The following is a 25,848-nucleotide window of genomic DNA, read 5'->3' as shown; positions in this document are numbered from 1 at the left end:
TTACCCCACTCCATAACTACCCTAATAAGCCAAAATATTCTAACCACCCCGTGTCACAGTCAGGGATATAATAAATGCTGAATGCAGCAGATATATGCATTATTAAGACCTGGGTCACTTTGATAAGGGATAAATTGTTCTAGCCAGATGACTGGGTATCTCCAAAACAGCAAAGACTTCTAATACTGGTATGAAAAGGAACAAACCACATCGACTTTATGGCAGTTGAGAACAACGGATATTGCATCTGGTATTGACCAACATAATGGTAGAATGTGTCTCAACACCAGTCTCGTAGAATACATATACATATGTACAGTACAGCTAAATTCTCTCTTCGCATATCCCAACTTGTTTGGAAGCTGGAGAGGTAGTGATTGGATGTAAACTGGGCGCACACACCGCGCACCTCTCTCTCTCTCTCTCTCACTTCAATTCTCTTGCTGCGCAAAACCAGAGCGCAATTCTTAACCCAGAGCGCATTTCTCTGTCACACTTTCCCTACCACCTGCACATGCGCATCGATCAGTTCCACACAAACAGCGGATTTGCACTAAAGACGTTTAGTTGTGACTCTGTGCGCAGTTTGGAAGAAGATTAAGGTTGGAGGTGCAGGATGCGCGTCTCTGTGCTGCTGCTGTTGCTGCTGTTCGGGCTGCTCCAAGGGGGACGAGCACAAAAACTGTCCGCGCTCACGGTGAGTAACCTACTGCACAAGAAGTGCTTATACTGGTGTTGTGAGTTAAGAAGTGTACTATATTGATTTATTAGGATCTTAACGTCATGTTTTACACACCTTGGTTACATTCATGACAGAACAGGTAGTTACTCGTTACACAAGATTCATCAGTCATCTCCAATTCAACTCACTTGCATGTCTTTGGACTGTGGGAGGAAACCGGAGCTCCCGGAGGAAGCCCACGCAGACACGAGGAGAACATGCAAACTCCACACAGAAAGGTCCCGGACTTTCCCACCTGGGGATCACACAGAGTATCATGAAGTGACTAAATTATTAGTGGGTGATTCTTCAATTGGGGGAACTTTTACGTCCCTAGATTATAAATTAGTGTTCAAAATACTTTATTACAAAACTAATATTTTAGGTATTAAAAAGATCATTCATTGCATCACAAAAAAAATTACATACCAAAATAATTATTTCCATTTTTTATGATGATTTAAACATCAATATTTTGCTACTTTGGCCTTGTCCCCAAACCAGACTTTAAAACTTCTCTGCTCTAATAAAATGTTAAAAAGTGATCAATTCATTATAAAAATCACAATATGAGTTTTATAATAACTTAAAAAGAAACAAAATGTGATTTTTTTTTCATATTTGTACAACCTATGCATATTTTTGAGCAATATATTACTGTCCCCAGCATTATCGTCATTACCGCAACAGTGTATGGTTTCTGTAGGGAATCATTTGAAGGTAACACTTGTTTATGATGTAACCATGGAAACAAAGACTCGCAAGGAAGCACATGCCAGCCATGAGAGAAGATCAACATTTTAATGTCTGGAAATGTGAGCAATTTAATAATGTATTCCTCCTGATCATAGAGTATATTTATTCAGCGTCATTACCATTTACATCAATATGGCAGTACTTTATCAACAAAAAAATAAATTTACACATTATTTATATGTATTTAAAGTGCATCTTGTACTAGCTGTTTACTAGCTTTAGCAAATCCATGGCCTAGCTAGTTTTTTTCTTTAAAAAAGTAAAAAATTGTCATTACCGCAACACGTCATTACCAACACATAATGACATTTTGCTATGCCACTTCGCAAATAAATATGAAATATTAAAATTCTATATAAGCTCAATTGTAGCCATCATTAAGTCTTTGCTGTAAAGCATGTAAGCATTATCTTGACATAATTAAAACTAAATTATTACTAATTTTATTTTTCAAAAGTTAAGATGGTAAAAAGAGCCCGCAATTGAAGAATCACCCTAGTATTGTTTTTGATAATGGTGGTGGTGGGGGTGTTTAATGATATAGACAGGTAGGTAGTTTTGGGGTGAAGTGATAATAACAATGATAATTTAGATGCCGTTCAACAAACCCACACAGATACAGGGAGAACATGCACACAGAACTCCACACAGATAGTACCCGGACCGCCCCACCTTGGGATAGAACCCAGGACCTTCTTGCTGTGAGGTGACAGTGCTACCCACTGAGCCGCTCAAGTGTATTATAGAAAATGTTGATGGTTATAGTGTTGATCATGAAGTGATTAAATAATTCGTATTGTTTTTGATGATGGTGGTGATGGGTATGCTTAAAGATATAGACAGGTAGGTAGTTTTGGGTAAAGTGATAATAACAGTGATAATAATGATCACGATAATGGAGCTGTTTATATGCACTTTTGGTTACATTCATGACAGAACAGGTAGTTACTCGTTACACAAGATCGTATCTCTACTTCACCAAATGAAACCTGAGCTCCCGGAGGAAACCTACGGGTCGATCAACAGTGCCAACCACTGAGCCACCGTGCCGCCCAAGTATATTATAGAAAATGTTGATGGTTATAGTGTTGATCATAAAGTGACTAAATTATTAGTATTGTTTTGATGATGGTGGTGATGGGGGTGCTTAAAGACATAGACGGTCATAATAATGATCATGATAATGGAGATGTTTGACATTCAACAAACGGTGGTGTTTGGTATTTCTTTTGGACATGAGCACACACCTTTGTTACACATTTATTAATTTATTAGGATTTTAACTTCATGTTTTACGCACTTTTGGTTACATTCATGACAGAAATGGTAGTTACTCCTTACACAAGATCGTATCTCTAATTCACCTCACTTGCATGTCTTTGGACTGTGGGAGGAAACTGGAGCTCCGCAGACACAGGGAGAACATGCAAACTCCTTCTTGCTGTGAGGCGACAGTGCTACCCACTGAGCTACCGTGCCGCCCAAGTGTATTATAGAAAATGTTGATGGTTATGTGTTGATCATGAAGTGACTAAATAATAAGTATTGTTTTAGGTAGGTAGTTTTTGGGTAAAGTGAAACAGTAAAATAACGGTGATAATAATGATCATGATAATGGAGCTGTTTATATGCACTTTTGGTTACATTCATGACAGAACAGGTAGTTACTCGTCACACAAGATTCATCAGTTCACAAGTTTAACGTTAGACACAGTCATGGACAATTTTGTATCTCTAATTCACCTCACTTGCATATTTTTGGACTGTGGGAGGAAACCTGAGCTCCCGGAGGAAACCCACTCAGACATAGGGAGAACATGCAAACTCCACACAGAAAGGACCCGGACTGCCCCACCTGGGGATCGAACCGAGGATCATGAAGTGACTAAATAAATAGTATTGTTTTTGATGATGGTGGTGATGGGGGTGCTTAAAGACATAGACAGGTAGGTAGTTTTAGGGTTAAGTGATAATAACAGTGATAATAATGATCATGATGTTTGACGTTCAACAAACGTGGTGTTTGGTATTTTGGACATGAGCACACACCTTTGTTACACATTTATTAGGATTTTATCTTCATGTTTTACACACTTTGGCTACATTCATACATTCAAGATCGTATCTCTAGTTCACCTCACTTGCATGTCTTTGAACTATGGGAGGAAACCTGAGCTCCTAGAGGAAACTCACGGGTCGATCTAACCCAGAACCTTCTTGCTGTGAGGCGACAGTGCTACCCATTGAGCCACTGTGCCACCCAAGTGTTTTATAGAAAATGTTGATAGTTATATATTGTTTTTGATGATGGTAGTGATGGGGGTGCTTAAAGCTGTAGAACATGTAGTTACTCATTACACAAGATTCATCAGTTCACAAGTTTACTGTTAAACACAGTAATCTTCAACTCACTTGTGGGAGGAAACCGGAGCCACTGGAGGAAACCCACGCAGACATAGGGAGAACATACAAACTCCACACAGAAAGGACCTGAACCGAGGATCATGAAGTGACTGATGGTATGATGGGGATGCTTAAAGATGCAACATACCCACACAGACACAGCATGCACACAGCTCCACACAGAGAGGACCCAGATCGCCCAACCGGGTATCGAACCCAGGACCTTCTTGCTGTGAGGTGACAGTGCTACCCACTGAGCCACCATTCCACCCAGTTGTATTATAGAAAATGTTGATGGTTATAGTGTTGATCATAAATGTGACTAAATAATTAGTATTGTTTTTGATGATGGTGGTGATGGGTATGCTTAAAGATATAGACAGGTTTCTGGATAAAGTGATAAAAATGGTGATAGTAATGATCATGATAATAGAGTTGTTTGAACAGTGAACAAAATACCTGTGTTTGGTATTTCATTTGGACATGAGGACACACCTTTGTGCACATTTAATGTATTTCACTGCAAATATAGACACATGATATATTTGGACTTGGTTTTTAAAAATTAAACCACAAATCTAAAGCAGATACCTTGAGTTGTCTTGGCTTTATGATTTGGGTTGTTGTTCTATTTGCAGGTTTTTTGCAATTCTTTTCTTTGTTATGTCCTCATACATTTGCTCCATTTATGTGTTCTACAATGATGTGTAATACACCAATACAGCTTGCAATAAAGCAGTTATACATGATGGTGCTACTGCCACCATACTTCACTGTGGGATGGTGGTTCTGCGATCATATAAACAACTCTTCTGTTTTTAAAATGACAGGTTCCTTTATTGCCAGAGAGTTCTATTAGTGTTACATACACAAATACATACACAGATTGTTGTAACTTGCCAAATGCTAGTGCAATTGAAAAACCTTTTAGTTGAAAATGTCATAGAGCAACAACTGCACAAAGCTATGCAAGATCACCTGTGCTTATTTGCAGCAATCACACTTTCAAACTGCCCCTGAAAGCTATGGTAAGAAAAACTGTTTATCAGATTCTTCCTGGGTTGAAATTCCTACACTGAGCAGCTGCACACTAGCCTTGGATCCTGACTGGTATGAAGCAGATCATAATCAGGTTGAGACTTTGAAACCATAAGTCAGCGTTCTGTCCAAACCTTGGTTTGACAAATGCCAAGAGATTGGTATCTGGTTCAATACAAAATGGTCATGTTTGAGCTGGACCTCTTGGTTCAAACTTCCATCCAAAACAAGCTCCATTAAGTGATGTTTTACTAAGATTAGTGTGAAAAAACCTGACTAGTCTGCTCAGAACCCTGCTCCCTATACATATCCAACTCTTTCTAGGTAAATTATAATGTCGAAAAGAATGGTTTTGTGGCTGAATGGAAAAAGAATTCCTTCAGTTATGTTCAAAATAAAGTAAAGGGCCTTTCCAAAAGATTAACCCTAATGTCTATAGGTATTAGAGCTGGGCGGTTCCTGAATCATCCGGGTTAATGATTCGAATTTTTGCACTGAATCAGGAATCACGAGTCCGAAATCTCAATTAACCCGGATCCTATGAGTCCTCTGACTGGCTGCTGCTTAGTACACAAGGCGAGTGAGCAGGCTCACTGGAAACACCGCAGACTCGGATGATTTGGCTGAACCGGCTTCACTCCAGTCCGTGAATCTAAGTAATAAGTTAAATATTCCAGTAAACAAACGGTTAAACACGCTGGTGTTCGTTATGTGGCTGATTTTATGCACATGCTATTATTATTATCAGTAGTAGTGGTATAGATTAGTAATACAGCATATTTTCTTGTAAGCAAAACAATAAAAACATAGTTATATTATTATAAAATTGCAAATGCTTACAGGCTACTTTAGGACTATACCACTTAAGGAGTATCATAGCTCTTCCCTATGGTAATTTATGGATTGTTTGTTTTGGTGCCACTGTGGCTGGCTGCCTGACTGGGTGAAGTTACCATGGCAATTTGTTGTTGACCAACCCCTTTGAACCGTTGACTCATTAATAAAGTGTGAGGTGCCAAGAGAATTAAGAGAGAAGGATTTATTTACAGAAGATGAGTGCACGGAAGACAACTGATATTTGGACTCAAGTGACTCAAGGGCAAGCTGTAGCCTAGTGGTTAAGGTACTGGACTAGTAATCAGAAGGTCGCTGGTTCAAGCCCCACTACTGCCAGGTTGCTGCTGTTGGGCCCTTGAGCAAGGCCCTTAACCCTCAATTGCTCAGACTGTATACTGCAATGTTAGTCGCTTTGGATAAAAGGCGTCCGCTAAATGCCGAAGATGTAAATGTAAATGTAAGTGACTCAAGTGAACCGGATCACATTACTGAGTGACTCAGATTAACCCGAGTCCATAAAATGGACCAAAATTTACCACTAATAGGTATGGAAGGAAATGTTCAAGAAGCATATTCTTATAATCATTCAATAGTCAGTGATAGTCAGTTATCATTAAAATAACATAAGCGTTAGGTTCAAACACCAGATTATCTTTACTAGCTTGAAAGTGCAATACATTAATCCACCCTTGAACATATGAACATAAACATAGTTCTGTCTACAGCCTACTGTTTTGTTTTTGTAGCATCTACAACAATGTGAGTATGAAAAATTCCAGTCACTGCTTTAATTTCAGCAGTGTTCTTGTCTCATCATACTCTTGAGAAATGGGCATAGTGCAATGCTGGCTGAAGCTTATACTTTGGTCAGCTTGTGTTATTGTGAGGACGTTATTTTTAGGCCTCTGAATCTGGCACAGACTTTGCAAACTGCTTCAGGGGCCAAGTTTTTTATATAGGTGCTGAAAATCAAGTTCATTTGGAACGTAACTGACTGGTGAGAAATGCAGAAACATGAAAACCGGGCCTCTTAAATCTTGTTATTGGAGCTGAATTGGAATGTTTGTGAGCAGAGTAACCAAGTAAAGTAAATAAGTCAGACTCGATCCCCTTTTTCTGTCACTGGTGATGTACAGACGGAATTACAGGTGCATTGTCAGTGCATATCCTCTCAAGGCCAGGACTTGGCTTGTCTTGCTGTACCTGTCCTGAGCCTGGAACAGTGTAAAATCAGTCCGTCTGAGTGTTGCCAACTATGTAAAAGCAACCGCGGCCAGCGGTGTGTACACATACACCCAACCCGCGGACTGTGGGAAGCCGCTGCTCATTAGCCCTAAACCACAAGAGCCAGAGCTGTGGGAGCATGCAGCACTAACAGAGCAGGCTTTGATAGGAAAGTAAGCTTGACCATTTATAGAAAACCGATAGTCTTTTGATGGCAGCTGGCTAGGATGTTGGTGGAGGAATGGAAATAACCCACTTAAAAATTCATAAAAGTTAATAAATAGTCAATATTGGTACTAGTGATGGACATAGGTGACTAATTAGGTGATCATATGATCAGTGCAAACTAGTTTTTGTGAACATACAGAACATTTTGCTTGCAGTTTACTTAAGTTTAGGTGTTTCAGACACACCCATTGCTAAGAGTGTATAAAATACATTCTATAAAATAAATTATATGTTTCTTACTTTGTGGCAACATTTGGGTTGAGGTCAAACCATGTTTTTACAAACCTTGTTTTGTGCACAGGGGTACAGTCACAGTGGAACAGAAAATTGTATATGCTTGTTAGCAATGGGAGACAACTACATCGATCAGCCATAACATTAAAACCACCTCCCTGTTTCTACACTCACTGTCCATTTTATCAGCTCCACTTACCATATAGAAGCACTTTGTAGTTCTACAATTACTGACTGTAGTCCATCTGTTTCTCTGCATGCTTTGTTAGCCCACTTTCATGCTGTTCTTCAATGGTCAGGACCCCCACAGGACCACTACAGAGTAGGTATTATTTAGGTGGTGGATCATTCTCAGCACTGCAGTGGTGATGTGTTAGTGTGTGTGTTGTGCTGGTATGAGTGGATCAGACTCAGCAATGCTGATGCAGTTTTTAAATACCAGGTCCACTCACTGTCCACTCTATTAGACACTCCTACCTAGCTGGCCCACCTTGTAGATGTAAAGTCAGAGACGATCGCTCATCTGTTGCTGCTGTTTGAGTTCATTTTCTGAGTTTGAGTCATCTTCTAGACCTTCATCAGTGGTACAGGACGCTGCACACGGGGTGCTGTTGGCTGGATATTTTTGGTTGGTGGACTATTCTCAGTCTAGCAGTGACACTGAGGTGATCCACTCATACCAGCACAACACACACTAACACACCACCACCATGTCAGTGTCACTGCAGTGCTGAGAATGATCCACCATCAAATAATACCTGCCCTGTAGTGGTCCTGGGGGGTCCTGACCATTGAAGAACAGCATGAAAGGGGGCTAACAAAGCATGCAGAGAAACAGATGGACTACAAGTGGATCTACAATGTGCTTCTATATGATAACTGAAGATAATAAAATGGACAGTGAGTGTAGAAACAAGGAGGTTTTAATGTTATGGCTGATTGGTGTACATACAATTTGTTTGTTCTCTGTTCCTCTGTTGTGTAGATTTCAGGTAGATGGAGAAATCTTGGGCTTCACCTAGTGTCTTGTTTGTGTTTTCCATCTCCTGCTAAACCAAATGTGTGAATCTAGCTCTTATTCTGTCAGGTCTGAAGAAACAACAGCACATTAACTTGTTTTCTTGGGCCGGTCAGTTCTGTGGTTTGGTGTCTAAGGGGATTGGAAAGGGAGGGGGGGGGGGATGGGGTCTTACTTCTAGTGGTGCAGCTCTCCTCTGGTGTATCTTAGCTGGCGCTGATGTGGGTTGTTAGCACCATGGTCAGATATACAGTGGCTGTCAATGTTTCAATGCTGGCATCTGTCACCCCTGCTGGTTTGGGCCAACAAGCTATGCAATGCCTTTATGAATCAAGGGTCTTTGGGTATGTGCTCTCAAGGGCATCTACTAGGCTAGGCATATTTTCTGTGGTCAAAGTGTGTGCCAAGGTAACCTAATTCAAGATTTGAAAAAATAAATAAATAAATAAACTGAAATCTCTTAATCACTAAAGAAGTCAGACCCTTTGGCAGCAATAAGTCTTTGATATGTCTCTACAAGCTTAGCAAACCTAGATTTGAGCAGCTTATGCCTTTCTTTATAGCAAATCCTTTTTACTGAGACTTGCCATAGTCACACTAGTGTTGTTTTTACTGTATGCTTGGGTTCACTGTCATGTTAAAAATGACCTGTCACCCTTGTTTGAGTTTGCATGCCTCCTGGAGAAGGCTTTGTTTTAGGAGGTCCCTGTATTTGTATTCATCCCTCTCTCGATTCTTACCAGTCTCCCTGTCCTTGTTGCTGAAAAGCACCCCCATAACAGTATGGAGGTAATTGTGTAAATGATGGGTCCTTATAGACCCAGTTGTGTGCCTGTTCAATCAATTCAAATTGCAAGTGGTGGGATAATAATAGCAAACAAAATATACCTGACCACAATTTTGACTGCCAAAGCGAAGTGTCTGAATACTTTAACAAATGTTTGATTTGGATTTAATTTGGATTGATGGGTAAAAATTCAAATCCAATAGGAATTTTGTGTAGACTTTAGTGACATGAACATCGGTCAGATTTGACCAGTAATAGCCTATATTCAAGTTGATTTAGAATTTGGATGATTTAGTTATTAATGTATGAACCTAATTAAATATTAATATTTTAATTATTTGATATACACCGATCAGGCATAACATTATGACCACCTTCCTAACTGACACCTTTCTATAAGAACCAGCATTAACTTCTTCAGCGATTTGAGCTACAGTAGCTCGTATGTTGGATCGGACCACATGAGTCAGCCTTCAGCTCCCCACGTGCATCAATGAGCCTTGGCCGCCCATGACCCTGTCGCCGGTTTTCCACTGTTCCTTCCTTGGACCACTTTTGATAGATACTGACCACTGCAGACCAGGAACACCCCACAAGAGCTGCAGTTTTGGAGATGCTCTGACCCAGTAGTCTAGCCATCACAATCCTTACGCTTGCCCATTTTCCTGCTTCTAACACATCAACTTTGAGGATAAAACGGGTCACTTGCTGTCTAATATATCCCACCCACTAACAGGTGCCGTAATGTAGAGATAGTGTTATATTCACTTCACCTGAAAGTGGTCATAATGTTATGCCTAGTTGGTGTATTTATTCCATTTTTAAGTAGGAGACTCTTTAAATATATCCATCTTTATTGCGGTGTTCATAGGTGTTGCAGTTACAGGCTGGATTCCTTTACTCCATCAGCCTTTACTCCCTCAGATGAAGCCAGTTATGTCTGTTGAGTGCCTGTCCTGACCAGGCCTGTCGCATCGCCTGGTACTTAAAAATGAAACTCAGGTCTCGGAGGTGGAGAGAGGAAGTTAGGCTATGCCATCCGAGTGCCTTTTCAACAGCATTATGTCATACCACCAAAGATGGCAAAATGAAGGTTGAACATTAAATGAACATTAAAGCCCATGATTTTAAAATGAAAAGTCCAACAAGCTTATGGTCAAGTGTCCTTAAATTATTGGCCATATAGTGTTATAGTGCTTGAAAATGCATTTAATGTTTGTCATACTTAAGTACATAGTCAAATGCCGTGTGTGTGTTGTAAAGGACTTGCTGTGGAATGCATGGTGTCAGTCTGGGAGCAGTGTTATTTAGAGCTTAGATTGGTCACTGTTGCTCCGAGTCTCATTATTTGAGATGCCTCAAACCTGAACGTCAACAGATAGCCATGGATAGTGATCCTCACTCCTAGCTTACAATCAGGAATGTGGGAGGAAGTGTTGTATTGTGCAGACACAGACCTGCTTTATTGTATGGACACACAAACCCAGCCCTTATTGTGTAATGTGTTTATGTTTCAGAAATAGACTTAGCATTTGATTTAGTTCTCATAAGATAAGATTTGGCAAGACGAGTTATATTGGAACTACACCGATCAGCCATAACATTAAAACCACCTCCTTGTTTCTACACTCACTGTCCATTTATCAGCTCCACTTACCATATGGAAGCACTTTGTAGTTCTACAATTACTGACTGTAGTCCATCTGTTTCTCTGCATGCTTTTTTAGCCTGCTTTCACCCTGTTCTTTAATGGTCAGGACCCCCACAGGACCACCACAGAGCCGGTATTATTTATGTGGTTGGTCATTCTCAGCACTGTAGTGACACTGACATGGTGGTGGTGTGTTAGTGTGTGTTGTGCTGGTATGAGTGGATCAGACACAGCAGTGCCACTGGAGTTTTTAAATACTGTGTCCACTCACTGTCCACTCTATTAGACACTCCTACCTAGTTGGTCCACCTTGTAGATGTAAAGCCAGAGACGATCGCTCATCTATTGCTGCTGTTTGAGTTGGTCATCTTCTAGACCTTCATGAGTGGTCACAGGACGCTGCCCACAGGGCGCTGTTGGCTGGATATACTTTTGGTTGATGGACTATTCTCAGTCCAGTAGTGACAATGAGGTGTTTAAAAACTCCATCAGCATTGCTGTGTTTTATACACTCATACCAGCACAACACACACTAACACACCACCACCATGTCAGTGTCACTGCAGTGTTGAGAATGATCCACCACCTAAATAATACCTGCTCTGTAGTGGTCCTGACCATTGAAGAACAGGGTAAAAGCAGGCTAAAAAGGTGTGCAGAGAAACAGATGGACTACAGTCAGTAATTGTAGAACTACGAAGTGCTCCTATATGGCAAGTGGAGCTGATAAAATGGACAGTAAGTGTAGAAACCAGAAGGTGGTTTTAATGTTATGGCTTATCAGTGTATATCATAAATAATGCACCTATTAGTCAGCCACTGTCATTATTATCTGCCCTCATGATGTGTTACTGACTTTAAAATTCAGACCAAGACCAAGTTTCACCCCAAATAAGGATTTATTCTCAACTGTAGCCCATAATATCTCACAAGATGTCACTAGCCAGTCTTGCTAAAAATCTGGCTCCACGAGACTATTCTGCTTCACATTATGGACACATAGTGGTGGTCAGAGCTTCCTTTTTAGGGCTAGTTCTCGTTTACCTTGCCGCATGTTATAACTGGATGAAGATCAGATGGATTTGGTCACTGTCCATAAGGATATAAGCATGTACTTCAGTAGTTCCGTAGTTCATGTTGAGACTTGACCGTGCATGACATCTCTCATTAAGACACCGTTTCTCAAAGTTTTAACCTACAATCTGACATATTTATGAAGTCAAGGGTCTCTGCTGGATAGTATTACTGCCTAATATGTGAGTGAATAAAACTCCCTTACAGTTTTGTCTTGTCCCAGCAGTTTTTAACATAAGTACATTTAGCATAAAATGTGTTCACCAATTTAACTGTAACATTTTACTTAAAAATCCTTGTTTTCTATAACATTTACACAGATTTTTTTTTTATGCGATTAATCTCGATTAACTATATGAACTATATGAAATACTTTCGTTCATTTTAAAGAGCCGTTCAATAGAATCGGATCGTTCACGAACGACCCATCACTAGTGGTTATACAGTTTGAAAAAGCTTTATGCGATGGTTTGCACTAAAATGACACATTACACATCCCTAAATCTTTTAAATGTTGCATCAACATGTTTCTTCTATTATATTTGAATAAAAAACAACTATTGTAAGATTTATATCCACTTGTCACCCTCTCCTGTTAAAAAAAGTAACTAAGTAACATTTACATTTTAAATTAGTTACTTTTTACTTGTTGCTTAAGTAGATTTTTAGACTAGTAACTGTACTCATACTTAAGTAAAAATTCATTAAAGTAATAGTACTTTTACTTAAGTACAATATTTTAGTATTCTTTCCACCTCTGCCCAAATAATAGGGTACCATGTAGCGCTTTGCACCAACATGCAAGCTGCATTATCAGAGAACAAGGACAACCACAGCACATTAGGAATGGGAATTGAACCTGTAGTTTAATATTTGCCAATGACTTACTGCTTTTTCATGATCCTGGAATTATTTTTGGGAAAACGTTTCTGCTATTAAGACCAAGTTCACATGTTTTACCACATTTCCACATTGAAGTAATATTATGGGCAGGATGACTCAAGCTGGATGATTAATGGCACATCATGATCGTATTTGTGTTGTTTAGTGGAAATTGTCTGCATTGCATGAGAGATGCTATGAACAAACTGAAATCAGAAAAACTATTGGGACTTTATGTGAAAAAATTTGTTTCTTTGACTTATTTGTTTGCAGACAGAATGAACCCAAGATATTTCATGTTTTGTCTGGTCTACTTAAATTCGGCTCATTTTATGGACTCGGGTTAATCTGAGTCACTCTGTAATGTGATCCGGTTCACTTAAGTCACTTGTACTGCCATCTTGATTGCGATTGATTTACTGCATGAAAAATATCTTCTTCTGTAAATAAATCCTTCTCTCTTAATTCTCTTGGCACCTCACACTTCTCTATTAATGGGTCAAGAGTTCAAGGGGGATGGTCAACAACAAATTGCCTGGGTAACTTCACCCAGTCAGGCAGCCACAGTGGCACCAATACAAACAATCTATAAATTACCATGGGGAAGGGCTATGATACTCCTTAAGTAGTATAGTCCTAAAGTAGCCTGTAAGCATTTACAATTTAATAATAATATAACTGTTTTGTTATTGTTTTGCTTACAAGAAAATATGCTGCATTACTAATCTATACCACTACTACTGATAATAATAATAGCATGTGCATAAAATCAGCCACATAGCGAACACCGGTGTGTTTAACCACTTGTTTATTGGAATATTTAACTTATTACTTAGAATCACGGACTAGAGTGAAGCCGGTTCAGCCAAATCATCCGAGTCCGCGTGAGCCTGCTCACTCACCTTGTGTACTTAGCAGCAGCCAGTCAGAGGACTCAGAGGATCCGGATTAACTGAGATTTCAGACTCGTGATTCTTAATTCAGTACAAAGATTCGAATCATTAACTCGGGTGATTCAGGAACCGCCCAGCTCTAATATATATACAGCCGTTACTGCAGTTCAGGCCTCAACACATTCCAAAAAAGTTGGAACAGAACCAGTTTAGGGCTAGGGCTTGTAATGAGTAATGTAAAAAAGCAGTATCGACAAAAGTCTAAGAGCATAGTCTAAGATCTAAGATCCAAGTCTAAGATCTCCAGTTTGTCAACACATTTGTGAGAAAGTTACTGAAATGTTTATAACAATGTTGTTCAAAGAAAGATTGGAAGGGATTTGCATATTTCTCCCTCTACAGTGCATAATATCATTAAATTATTTAAGGAATCTTAAAGGCAAGGGTGCATGCCTAAGCTTAACACTTAGACTGCATTAAAATCATTGCTTTAAAAAAGTCATTAAAGTCATTCATCAATAGCTGATATAACCACATGGACAAGGGATTGCTTTGTAAAATCTACACTACAAATCTACACTACAAAACAGAGGTACATTCATAAATGGCATTTAAAAATGTACTGTGTAAAAAAGAAACTTTATATTAACCATGTCCAGAAGCAGCAATGAGTTCTCTGGGCTCCGAGGCATCTGGGATGGACCATTGCAGATAGAAATGTGTATTGTGGTCAGATGACACTGTCAACAATCAGTATTCAAATTATAGATTTAAAATACAAAATAAGGTTTTAAAAAGTTGTATTTAAAATAGTTACTTCATTTGAACCCTAATACCCATGTGAACAAAATACGTGCATAAATATGAAGCTGTTAAAACGTAATATAATACCATACAGTTTGGATACACATGGCCATATTGAAGTGGGGACTAACTGAGAATTAAAATCTACAGTCAACAGCAAAATATCACACAAGACCTAAAACAAGGTCTAGCCAGTCTCCTCCACTGAGATTTCGGTTTGAATCTCAGGTGTTCTGACAATCAGCCGGGCGCCAATGCTGACATGATTGGCTTTATCTTCTGGGTCCAATGGGTTTGTCATTGATGCTGAGATATCGGCTTCTGCTGGCTGGTTGAGGCACCTGCACCAGAGGTACTGGAATGATGGGTGGTAGTGCGCTACTCTGTGTGTGTGTGTGATACTGCACACTGTGAGACCCTGGCAGGTGAAAAGAAGTGGTTGGTGGCTGTGGGTGCCAAAGGCCAGGAGTGGTTAGAAGTGGGGGTCAGCAGTGGTGATGAAGATAGGATGATACTATGCAGTAGGTAATATGGGTGGTAATTTGGCAACCCTGTCTGGTTTTCCACAGAGCACTCCAGACAGGGTTGCCAAAGACAATGTTTTGATTAACTTGATATTTAAATTAGGTGTATTAATGACAATATGAGTAGTAGAGCTAAATCATTTGGTCACTCATTTGGAGGGTTTTCGATTGAGTCAACTTGCTTCCAAATATTAAGAACCATGCCCATCCAAAGCACAACAACTCTGTACTCTGGTATTCTAGATGTAATATATTACTTTTCTGACTCCACACTGTTTAATAAAATTGATGTCAGTCTAATCTGAATCCTGGTTTTGCCTGCAGCTTGTTCAAAAATGCACCTGCACATTACTTTTTTTGCCCCTCCTTTCCCCCATTCGGCCTTTTACATCTTTTCACACCAATTAAATGCCCTTTCTTTGATTGAGTTGATAGCCTGGTTAGCTGTCACTTTCTTCCTTTTCCACTAAGCTGGAGACTAATGACTTCCCAGCCGATCTCGGGAAGCCCCAGCGTTTCACACGTCTGAACCAGCGCTGTTGCTTTCCGCCAGTAGCCCCCATTGACTTCTCACAGCTGGGATGTTACGGGCAAAAAGAGGGGAGTCCAGGGCCTCTTCAGGGCAAAAAGAGGAGGGGTTCACAGGGCCTCTTGTCTGTAAGACTGCACAATGCACTCTTGGCTGGAGGTTGGCCATCACAACGCAGCTTTTCAAGCCCACAATGCTTCCCTGCCTGGAAGGGGGTAATGGGATTTGGGTTTTTATGTGCTGGTGGGTCCTTAAGAAAGAAATCGAAAGAATGAAAAAATTAAGAAAGAAATCTAAAGAAAAGCTTTTCTCTCCCACACTTCCCTCTGGAGTTGCTCTGTTCATTTAGAATTTTATATCTGGAACAGTTTAACAGAATAGAAACAATAAAGAACAAAAAAGAAAGAAAACTCAGAGACTACATCTGCTGGGGAGGACTCATAAGGGAAGGACTCAATCCAGCAGTGTTTTGGTCTCTCTTTGTTCTGAGTTGGTTCTGTGGATCTGAGCAGGATGGAATAGTCATACATCTATCAGGATACTGTAGAGTATTGTTGAGTCATACATCAGTGCCAACTATACCACTTCTCATCTTTCTTTTAAGTGGGATCTGGTGAAGCATTCATTCATTTTCATAAACCACTTCATTATAATAAGAGTCGTGGTTGATCCAGTACTACCCTGAAACACTGCAAGGCAGAACACACCTCAAACAAGGTCCCAGTCCAAGGCAGGGTGAGAATTATTTGTGACCAGACAGTGACCAGAAGGTAGGGTCCAACCCAGCTCCACACAAGCTGTGAATTCATGCTATGCATATGTAACATGTTCTAATTAGGGCTGTCAAACGATTAAAATTTTTAATCGCGATTAATCTCAGAATTTCATATAGTTAATCGCGATTAATCACATAAAAAAAAAATCTGTGTAAATGTTATAGAAAACAAGGATTTTTATGTGAAATGTTACAATTAAAATGGTGAACACATTTTATGCTAAATGTACTGATGTTAAAAACTGCTGGGACAAGAGAAAACTGTAAGGGAGTTTTATTCACTCACATACTAGGCAGTAAATGTCAGATTGTAGTTTAGAATTTCTCCATCAGCAAACATTGTAGATCAGCGGTGCTTTAGGTGGGATAAGGCGTAGTTATTGTAACAGACTTTTCTGTGGTTGTATCGTGACAATGGTTTGATGGCCGTTTCTACACGAAGTGAGTGTGTTTTGACCCTTTGGGGCTTCCATAGTTCATGGACTAACGTGCTTGACTCAGCTTTTCGGTATTTGGTACCTTAACAGAATAAGTTAATAAAAGTGTTCTGCTCCCGACAACTTGTGAATATAGCGTGTATTTATTTCTTTATAAGTGCATCACTACAACGCTCGGTTACATTATGCTAACAAACCGCAAATGAAAAACGGTGGCAAGTCCGACATTAAAACGTTTGTTTTAACATAATGTTAACATAATGTAACCGAGCGTTGTAGTTCTACCAGTCAAGTCTCAACATTAACTAGAATTTGCGTTAACGGCACTATTATTTTTAATCGCGTTAAATTGACATCGCGTTAATGCGTTATTATCGCGTTAACTTCGACAGCCCTAGTTCTAATTAAAGAGATTTTGACTGTACCTTGTGTACAACCCAACTCAACTCTCAACTGATACACAGATCAGCCATAACATTAAAATCACCTCCTTGTTTCTACACACATTGTCCATTTTATTGACTTTGTAGTTCTACAATTACTGACTGTAGTCCATCTGTTTCTCTGCATGCTTTGTTAGCCCCCCTTTAATGCTGCTCTTCAACCATCAGGACTCTCCCAGGAACACTACAGTAAGTATTATTTGAGTGGTGGATCATGCTCAGCACTGCATTGACACTGACATGGTGGTGGTGTGTTAGTGTGTGTTGTGCTGGTATGAGTGGATAAGAAACAGCAGCACTGATGGAGTTTTTAAACACCTCACTGTCCCTGCTGGACTGATAATAGTCCACCAACCAAAAACATTTAGCCAACAGTGCCCTGTAGGCAGCGCCCTGTGACCACTGATGAAGGTCTAGAAGATGACCAACTCAAACAGCACCAATAGATGAGCGATCGTCTTTGACTTTACATCTACAAGGTGGACCAACTAGGTATGAGTGTCTAATAGAGTGGAAAGTAAGTGGACACGGTATTTAAAAACTCCAGCAGCGCTGCTGTGTCTTATCCACTCATACCAGCACAACCCACACTAACACACCACCACTATGTCAGTGTCACTGCAGTGCTTAGAATGATCCACCACCTAAATAATACCTGCTCTGTGGTGGTCCTGACCACTGAAGAACAGCATGAAAGGGGGCTAACAAAACATGCAGAGGAACAGATGGACTACAGTCAGTAATTGTAGAACTACAAAGTGCTTCTTCTACACACAATGTGTGTAGAAACAAGGAGGTGGTTTTATTGTTATGGCTGATCAGTGTAAAACACAATACAAGTTTGCATGTTAGTGTAGTTGCTGGTTGTGGATGGCAAGTGGAAAATCATTCATCTTCACCTACAATGGTTCCAAATGGCTTTAAATTTATTTTAATAACTTTAATATTGGTTTTAATTATGTTAAGTAAATATGTATTGTTAATTTACTTAAATGGACAAACTATAAATACTATAACTAGTTAATTAGTTGCAAATGCAACTTAATAGACAGTTTATGTAGTTAATATTTTGTGTGGTAAAATCTACTCTGTTATTCACAGACTGGAGTATACATGTATACCTTATACCATACTGACATACCTGTAGTAAAGGTCAGCAGTTTGTAAGAAAAGCGAGTGTGGGTAGTACTGTCACCTCACAGCAAGAAGGTCCTGGGTTCGATCCCCAGGTGGGGCAGTCCGGGTCCTTTCTGTGTGGAGTTTGCATGTTCTCCCCGTGTCTGTGTGGGTTTCCTCCGGGAGCTTTGGTTTCCTCCTACAGTCCAAAGACATGCAAGTGAGGTGAATTGGAGAAAATAAATTGTCCATGACTGTGTTTGACATTAAAGACTTGAACTGATTAATCATGTGTAATGAGTAACTGCCGTTCCTGTCATGAATGTAACCAAAGTGTAAAACATGACTTTGAAATCCTAATAAATAATAATAAGAAGAATAAGAATAAGAAAGGCCGATAACAAATCAGCCTAAATTAAACTGTTTGCATTGGCACGGCACTTTTTATCCTAAGTAGAAACATCCCAAACAAGGTGTATTTAAACATATTTTAATTAGATTGCATGTCATTTAATTTTAATATATTGTAGCTAATAAAATTTTTTATATTGTGTTGTTTTTGTAAGTAGTCTTTTGTTACAATGGTAATTTTTTACTTAAACTTAGATAAACTAAGAGCAGAGCTTATTCACAGCTTCAAAATAAACTTATGAAAGCCATTCACTTGAAAATGCTATTCATCAGCTCACATTTGTCTACCAAAAAAGCCCAACTTAGACCTTTTTGAAACAGCAAGTGTCTGCAAACTATCGCCATTGTACTAGCTCTCTGCCTTAGACATGTTCAGTCTCATCTGGATGCTATTCCCTTTATCTGCAACTCTTTTGCTATGATATCCAGCTTGGCCATGCTGGGTGGTAGCAGCGGTCGTCCGATCACCCTTTCTTCTATTTGGACACTTGCGACCAGCTGTTAAAACGGGAAACTGTCAGTGCCTGACAGTCATGGTGGGTGGCTCAAGGATCCTATGGTGCTGGTGAATGGTTTCACATATTAAAATTGGGTTGGACCTAAGTGTCCCTATTGGTTCTGGGTTGTCTGTTTCCAGTTGAACGGAGTTGGATGAGTCCTTAAGATCTTTTATTGCCATTGTAGGAACACAGTGGTCGGTTTTGGCTGACGCTCACTTCCAGATCAGCTGTTCAGAGTGAGCTTCAAACAGTTACTCCAATATTTCCTCTTACAGTTTATGACTCTGTCCATTTTGATTTTATAGCAATACAGTTAGTATAAACAGTTTGCCCAATAGTATATGGACACCTGAACATAAGTTTGTTTGATCTCATTCCAAAAACTATTGGCATATACACCGATCAGCCATAACATTAAAACCACCTCCTTGTTTCTACACTCACTCTCCATTTTATCAGCTCCACTTACCATATAAAAGCACTTTGTAGTTCTACAATTACTGACTGTAATCCATCTGTTTCTCTGCATGCTTTGTTAGCCCCCTTTCATGCTGTTCTTCAATGGTCAGGACTCTCCCAGGACCACTACAGTGTAGGTAATATTTGGTTGGTGGGTCATTCTTAGCACTGCAGTGACACTGACACTAGAACATGACAAACTCAAACAGCACCAATAGATGAGCGATCGTCTCTGACTTTACATCTACAAGGTGGACCAACTAGGTAGGAGTGTCTAATAGAGTGGACAGTGAGTGGACACGGTATTTAAAAACTCCAACAAGCTGTGTCTGATGCACTCATACCAGCACAACACACACTAACACACCACCTCCATGTCAGTGTCACTACAGTGCTGAGAATGATCCACCACCTGAATAATACCTGCTCTGTGGTGGTCCTGGGGGGTCCTGACCATTGAAGAACAGGGTGAAAGCAGGCTAAAAAGATATGTAGAGAAACAGATGGACTACAGTCAGTAATTGTAGAACTACAAAGTGATTGATTCTATATGATAAGTGGAGCTGATAAAATGGACAGTGAGTGTAGAAACAAGGAGGTGGTTTTAATGTTATGGCTGATCAGTGTGATCATAGCAAAAACAAATCAACCATCATAGTGACATGAACATAATGTAAGGAACTTGTCTTGATTTTTGCACCAGCCCAAGAACAAGCTGGTTCCTGACAACTCATTCGTGCCTCCTGCCGAGACATCTGACAGCAGAGGCGCGAAAGACGAAGTGAACAGGGCACGGGGGCACAGCTGCAGAGTGAGGGAAAGAGGGGGAGGAAGAACAAGTCCAATTGGGGGAAAGGTTCAGGGGCCTCGGTGACCCAAGACAGTGGGACACTGTCAGTCAGAAGCGTGAAACACACAGACCCCAAACATCATTGGCAAAAAGGAGACGCTTTCATGCAGAAGTTAATATTCATTCTTTCAGAAATAGTTGCACAGAATTAAAAAGCAGAAACGAATAGACAGGGCACCGGAGTGGATGGACTGTGAGGGACTATTGTTCCGTTTGCATGGTTTATGTTTGGACAGAAAAAAAGAACCAGACGGCTCAGAACTCAAACTGGCCATTAAACATGAAAGAGAAATTAACAAAGCATTATGAAGAAGAAAATAGTGGTCAGATTAAAACTTGCTGGACAATAACTCCAGATGGTAAAAGACCATTACAAAAGGGATTTGCAGATTTCTCCCTCTACAGTGCGTAATATCATTAAACCATTCAAGGAATCAGGAGGAATTTCAGTGCATCAAGGCCAAGGGCGCAAGCTTAAGCTGAACGCCTGTGATCTTCGATCCCTCAGACGGCACTGCATCAAGAACCGCCACTCAACAATAGCTGATATAACCACATGGGTGAGGGATTACTTTGGCAAACCTTTGTCAAACACTACAATACAGAGTTACATGCACAAATGCCACTTAAAACTTTACTGTGCATGTCCAGAAGCAGCGTTGACTTCTCTGGGCTCGGAGGCATCTAGGATGGACCATCACACAGTGGAAACGTGTATTGTGGTCAGATGAATCAGCATTCCAGGTCTTTTTGTGCAGACTGTTATCAGCAACAAGTCCAAAAGCCAGGGTCTGTCATGGTATGGGGCTGTGTTAGTGCCCTTTGCAAAGGTCATTTACACTTCTGTGATGGCAGCATTAATGCAGAAAAGTACATTGAGATCTTAGAGCAACATATGCTGCGTCATCTTTTCCTGGGACGTCCATGCATTTTTCAACAAGACAATGCAAAACCACATGCTGCACACATTACAAAGGCATGGGTGCGGAAGAAGAGGGTACAGGTACTGGACTGGCCTGCCTGCCTGCAGTCCTGACCTGTCCTCAATAGAGAATGTATGGAGAATTTTGAAAGGAAATATGTGACAACGACGACCCCGTACTGTTGCACATCTTAAGATGTGTTTGCAAGAAGAATGGGACAAAATGAAAGCTGACACACTAAATCGTTTGGTATCCTCAGTGCCAAAACGTGCAGGAATGGATGTTTATTAACAAATGAAATGAAGTTGAGCAGATAAAACATGAAATATCTCAGGTTCATCCTGTCTGCAATGAAATTAACGTCAAAGTAAATGTAAGAAACTCTGTGATTTTTTATCATTTGCATTTTCCATGCTGTCCCACTGGCACCCTGCCCAAGGTGTTCTGCCCTGCATCTGTAATAAGCTCCATTCCCACCATGACTCTGACCAAGAATGGTTACCAAACCAAAAAAGACCATACAGATATCTACACTTTGTACAAAGCCAGATCATTAACCTGTCAGAAATGTACTAACACTTATCCCACTCACACAAATCCACTCATATGCAGTTACCTACCATGAACCCACGCAGGAATTATTGTTAGAAATGACAGGAGTGCCGACGCCCTTTGCCATAGGGCAACTGTTTGATAAACCCTGTGATTCACCTCAGCCAGGTGCAAAGCTCTAAAGCACACACACACAACTCACAAACTCATTTGTAAGCTGTCATGTTGGGCTAATTTTCAGGACAGTCGATGATTTAGCGCACAGAGAGACTTTTCCTTTCCTTTTCTCCAGATTTATGAGTGAGGCGTGGCAGGGAAGCCTTTGTTTGTCTCCGAGGCTTGTGATGAAGAATTAGCCGTGAAGAATGACTCATTTATAAATGATATTGAAAAGCCTGTGGTTTCTGCCATGTGTAATTAGAAAGCCTGAAAGGACAAACCCCACACCTGTTGACTCAACAGAAATTCATGCCTACTCTTGAATATTCGGAGGGACAAGAGACGTGATGACAGTGAAGATCCTCAGCATTGAACTGGCGAAGTGAACAGCCAAGTTTCCCTTTTCATCGGATATAAACATCTTTTGTGAGGGCGGGCCGGGTGATGCGCAGGTGAGAGAGTGACGGACGGACAATTGAATCGCAGCCAACCCTTCAAATCGCTTTTGAATGGCTTCTGAGGCAAGACAAGGCAGGGATGGTTCTGACTGACAGCACACACTGTGTTTGGCCTCATGGGAAATGAATGAATGATCATTTCACTGACTTTTATTGAGTAAAACCGGATGGTAATGAAAACACCAGTAGTGAATTTCAGGTAGGTGACATTCAGCAAAATCAACAAATGTGCAGGGTTAATAGTTACATAATGTTACCTCTCCCAGTTAATAAATCCAGGTGTTTCAGCCACACTGATTGCTGATCAGCCATAACATTAAAACCACCTCATTGTTTCTACACTCACTGTCCAAATTATCAGCTCTAATTACCATATAGAAGCACTTTGTAGCTCTACAATTACTGAATGTAGTCCATCTATTTCTCTACATACTTTTTTTAGCCTGCTTTCACCCTGTTCTTGAATGGTCAGAACCCCTACAGGACCCCCACAGAGCAGGTATTATTTGGCTGGTGGGTCATTCTCAGTACTGCAGTGACACTGACATGGTGGTGGTGTGTTAGTGTGTGTTGTGCCGGTATGAGTGGATCAGACACAGCAGCGCTGTTGAAGCTTTTTAAATACCGTGTCCACTCACTGTCCACTCTATTAGACACTCCTACCTAGTTGGTCCACCTTGTAGATGTAAAGTCAGAGACGATCGCTCATCTATTGCTGCTGTTTGAGTTGGTCATCTTCTAGACCTTCATCAGTGGTTACAGGACGCTGCCCACAGGTCGCTGTTGGCTGGATATTTTAGGTTGGTGGAATATTCTCAGTCCAGCAGTGACAGTGAGGTGTTTAAAAATTCCAGCAGTGCTGCTGTGTCTGATCCACTCATACCAGCACAACACACACTAACACACCACCTCTATGTCAGTGTCACTGCAGTGCTGAGAATGATCCACCACCCAAATAATACCTGCTCTGTAGTGGTCCTGTGGGGGTCCTGACCATTGAAGAACAGCATGAAAGGGGGCTAACAAAGCATGCAGAGAAACAGATGGACTACAGTCAGTAATTGTAAAATGTGCTTCTATATGGTAAGTGGAGCTGATAAAATATACAGTGAGTGTAGAAACAAGGAGGTGAAAAGCCTTCTAGTAAAGGTGGAGTTTTATTTTCTATAATTGCAAAGAGGGAGAACTCCATATTAATGCTTATGGTTTTGGAGTGGGATGTCCATCATGGTAAGGTGTCCAATAGACAATGGACATTGTCTCAAAGCAACGTTACAGAGTCCAGGACCAATAGACAAAAAAACCCTACTGAGAAGCCGAGGGCGACAGTGGCAAGGAAAAACTCCCTTAAAATTACAGGAAGAAACCTTGAGAGGAACCAGACTCAGCTGGGACCCATCCTTCTTGGGTGACCTGGAGGATACTTTAAATAAATAGGATTTACACAAATCATACAAACACAAAATTAAATTGAACGGATAGTTACAACTAGCAAAAATAAATAAATAAATAATTGGAGTTCTTCATTGTTTAGTCCAGTCTGTGATAAAGTCTGTTGTAAGACCTGACAATACGCCAGGTTTCCGTCACATCTAGTAGGAGCAGCATTGTTGGCACTGCAGTCTCGACTTGCAGTCTTTAACCTAGAGAGGGTAAACAGGTTTCCATCAGAACCACCTCGGGGTAAAACAACAGAAGATGTAGTTACAATATGAAATTGTTAAGAGTAAAATGTCAGTTTTACAGAGAGTGGCTTTAGACTCCGGCACCCGTAATTATTACAGCATAACTAAATGGGAGGGCGAGCAGGTAACAAGGTCATGAACCCCCAAGCTCTGCGCCTTTGTCTATTTTGCTCCAATATATATATATATATATATATATATATTAGGGCTGTCAAACGATTAAATTTTTTAATCGTGATTAATCTCAGAATTTCATATAGTTAATCGCGATTAATCGCATTAAAAAAAAATCTGTGTAAATGTTATAGAAAACAAGGATTTTTATGTGAAATGTTACAATTAAAATGGTGAACACATTTTATGCTAAATGTACTGATGTTAAAAACTGCTGGGACAAGAGAAAACTGTAAGGGAGTTTTATTCACTCACATACTAGGCAGTAAATGTCAGATTGTAGTTTAGAATTTCTCCATCAGCAAACATTGTAGATCAGCGGTGCTTTAGGTGGGATAAGGCGTAGTTATTGTAACAGACTTTTCTGTGGTTGTATTGTGACAATGGTTTGATGGCCGTTTCTACACGAAGTGAGTGTGTTTTGACCCTTTGGGGCTTCCATAGTGCATGGACTAACGTGCTTGACTCAGCTTTCCGGTATTTGGTACCTTAACAGAATAAGTTAATAAAAGTGTTCTGCTCCCGACAACTTGTGAATATAGCGTGTATTTATTTCTTTATAAGTGCATCACTACAACGCTCGGTTACATTATGTTAACAAACCGCAAATGAAAAACTGTGGCAAGTCCGACATTAAAAAGTTTTTGTTAACATAATGTAACCGAGCGTTGTAGTTTTACCAGTCAAGTCTCAACATTAACTAGAATTTGCGTTAACGGCACTATTATTTTAATCGCGTTAAATTGAAATCGCGTTAATGCGTTATTATCGCGTTAACTTCGACAGCCCTAATATATATATATACAGTGGGGCCAAAAAGTATTTAGTCAGCCACTGATTGCGCAAGTTCTCCTACTTAGAAAGATGAGAGAGGTCTGTAATTTTCATCATAGGTACACTTCAACTATGAGAGACAAAATGAGAAAAAAAAATCCAGGAAATCACATTGTAGGATTTTTAAAGAATTTGTTTGTAAATTATGGTGGAAAATAAGTATTTGGTCAATAACAAAAGTTCAACTCAATACTTTGTAACATAACCTTTGTTGGCAATGACAGAGGTCAAACGTTTCCTGTAAGTCTTCACCAGGTTTGCACACACTGTAGCTGGTATTTTGGCCCATTCCTCCATGCAGATCTCCTCTAGAGCAGTGATGTTTTGGGGCTGTTGCTGGGCAACACGGACTTTCAACTCCCTCCACAAATTTTCTATGGGGTTGAGGTCTGGAGACTGGCTAGGCCACTCCAGGACCTTGAAATGCTTTTTACGGAGCCACTCCTTCGTTGCCCGAGCGGTGTGTTTG

At 40.2% G+C, this 25,848-nt stretch overlaps 1 protein-coding gene across 1 annotated transcript in view; it reads left to right on the top strand.

The window, feature by feature from the left end:
- Positions 1–616: 616 nt before the first annotated feature.
- smoc2 (SPARC related modular calcium binding 2) overlaps positions 617–25,848 on the top strand; it is a 79,250-nt gene continuing 54,018 nt past the window's right edge. The window contains exon 1 of the mRNA XM_062995434.1: positions 617–697. Within this exon, the coding sequence (XP_062851504.1) occupies positions 617–697 (81 nt within the window). The remainder of the gene's footprint in view (positions 698–25,848) is intronic.

This window comes from Trichomycterus rosablanca, chromosome 5, assembly GCF_030014385.1.
Source record: "Trichomycterus rosablanca isolate fTriRos1 chromosome 5, fTriRos1.hap1, whole genome shotgun sequence".
Lineage (NCBI taxonomy): Eukaryota > Metazoa > Chordata > Actinopteri > Siluriformes > Trichomycteridae > Trichomycterus > Trichomycterus rosablanca.
Note: the sequence above shows the minus strand (reverse complement) of the source record. Positions and strands in the feature narration are given on the sequence as shown.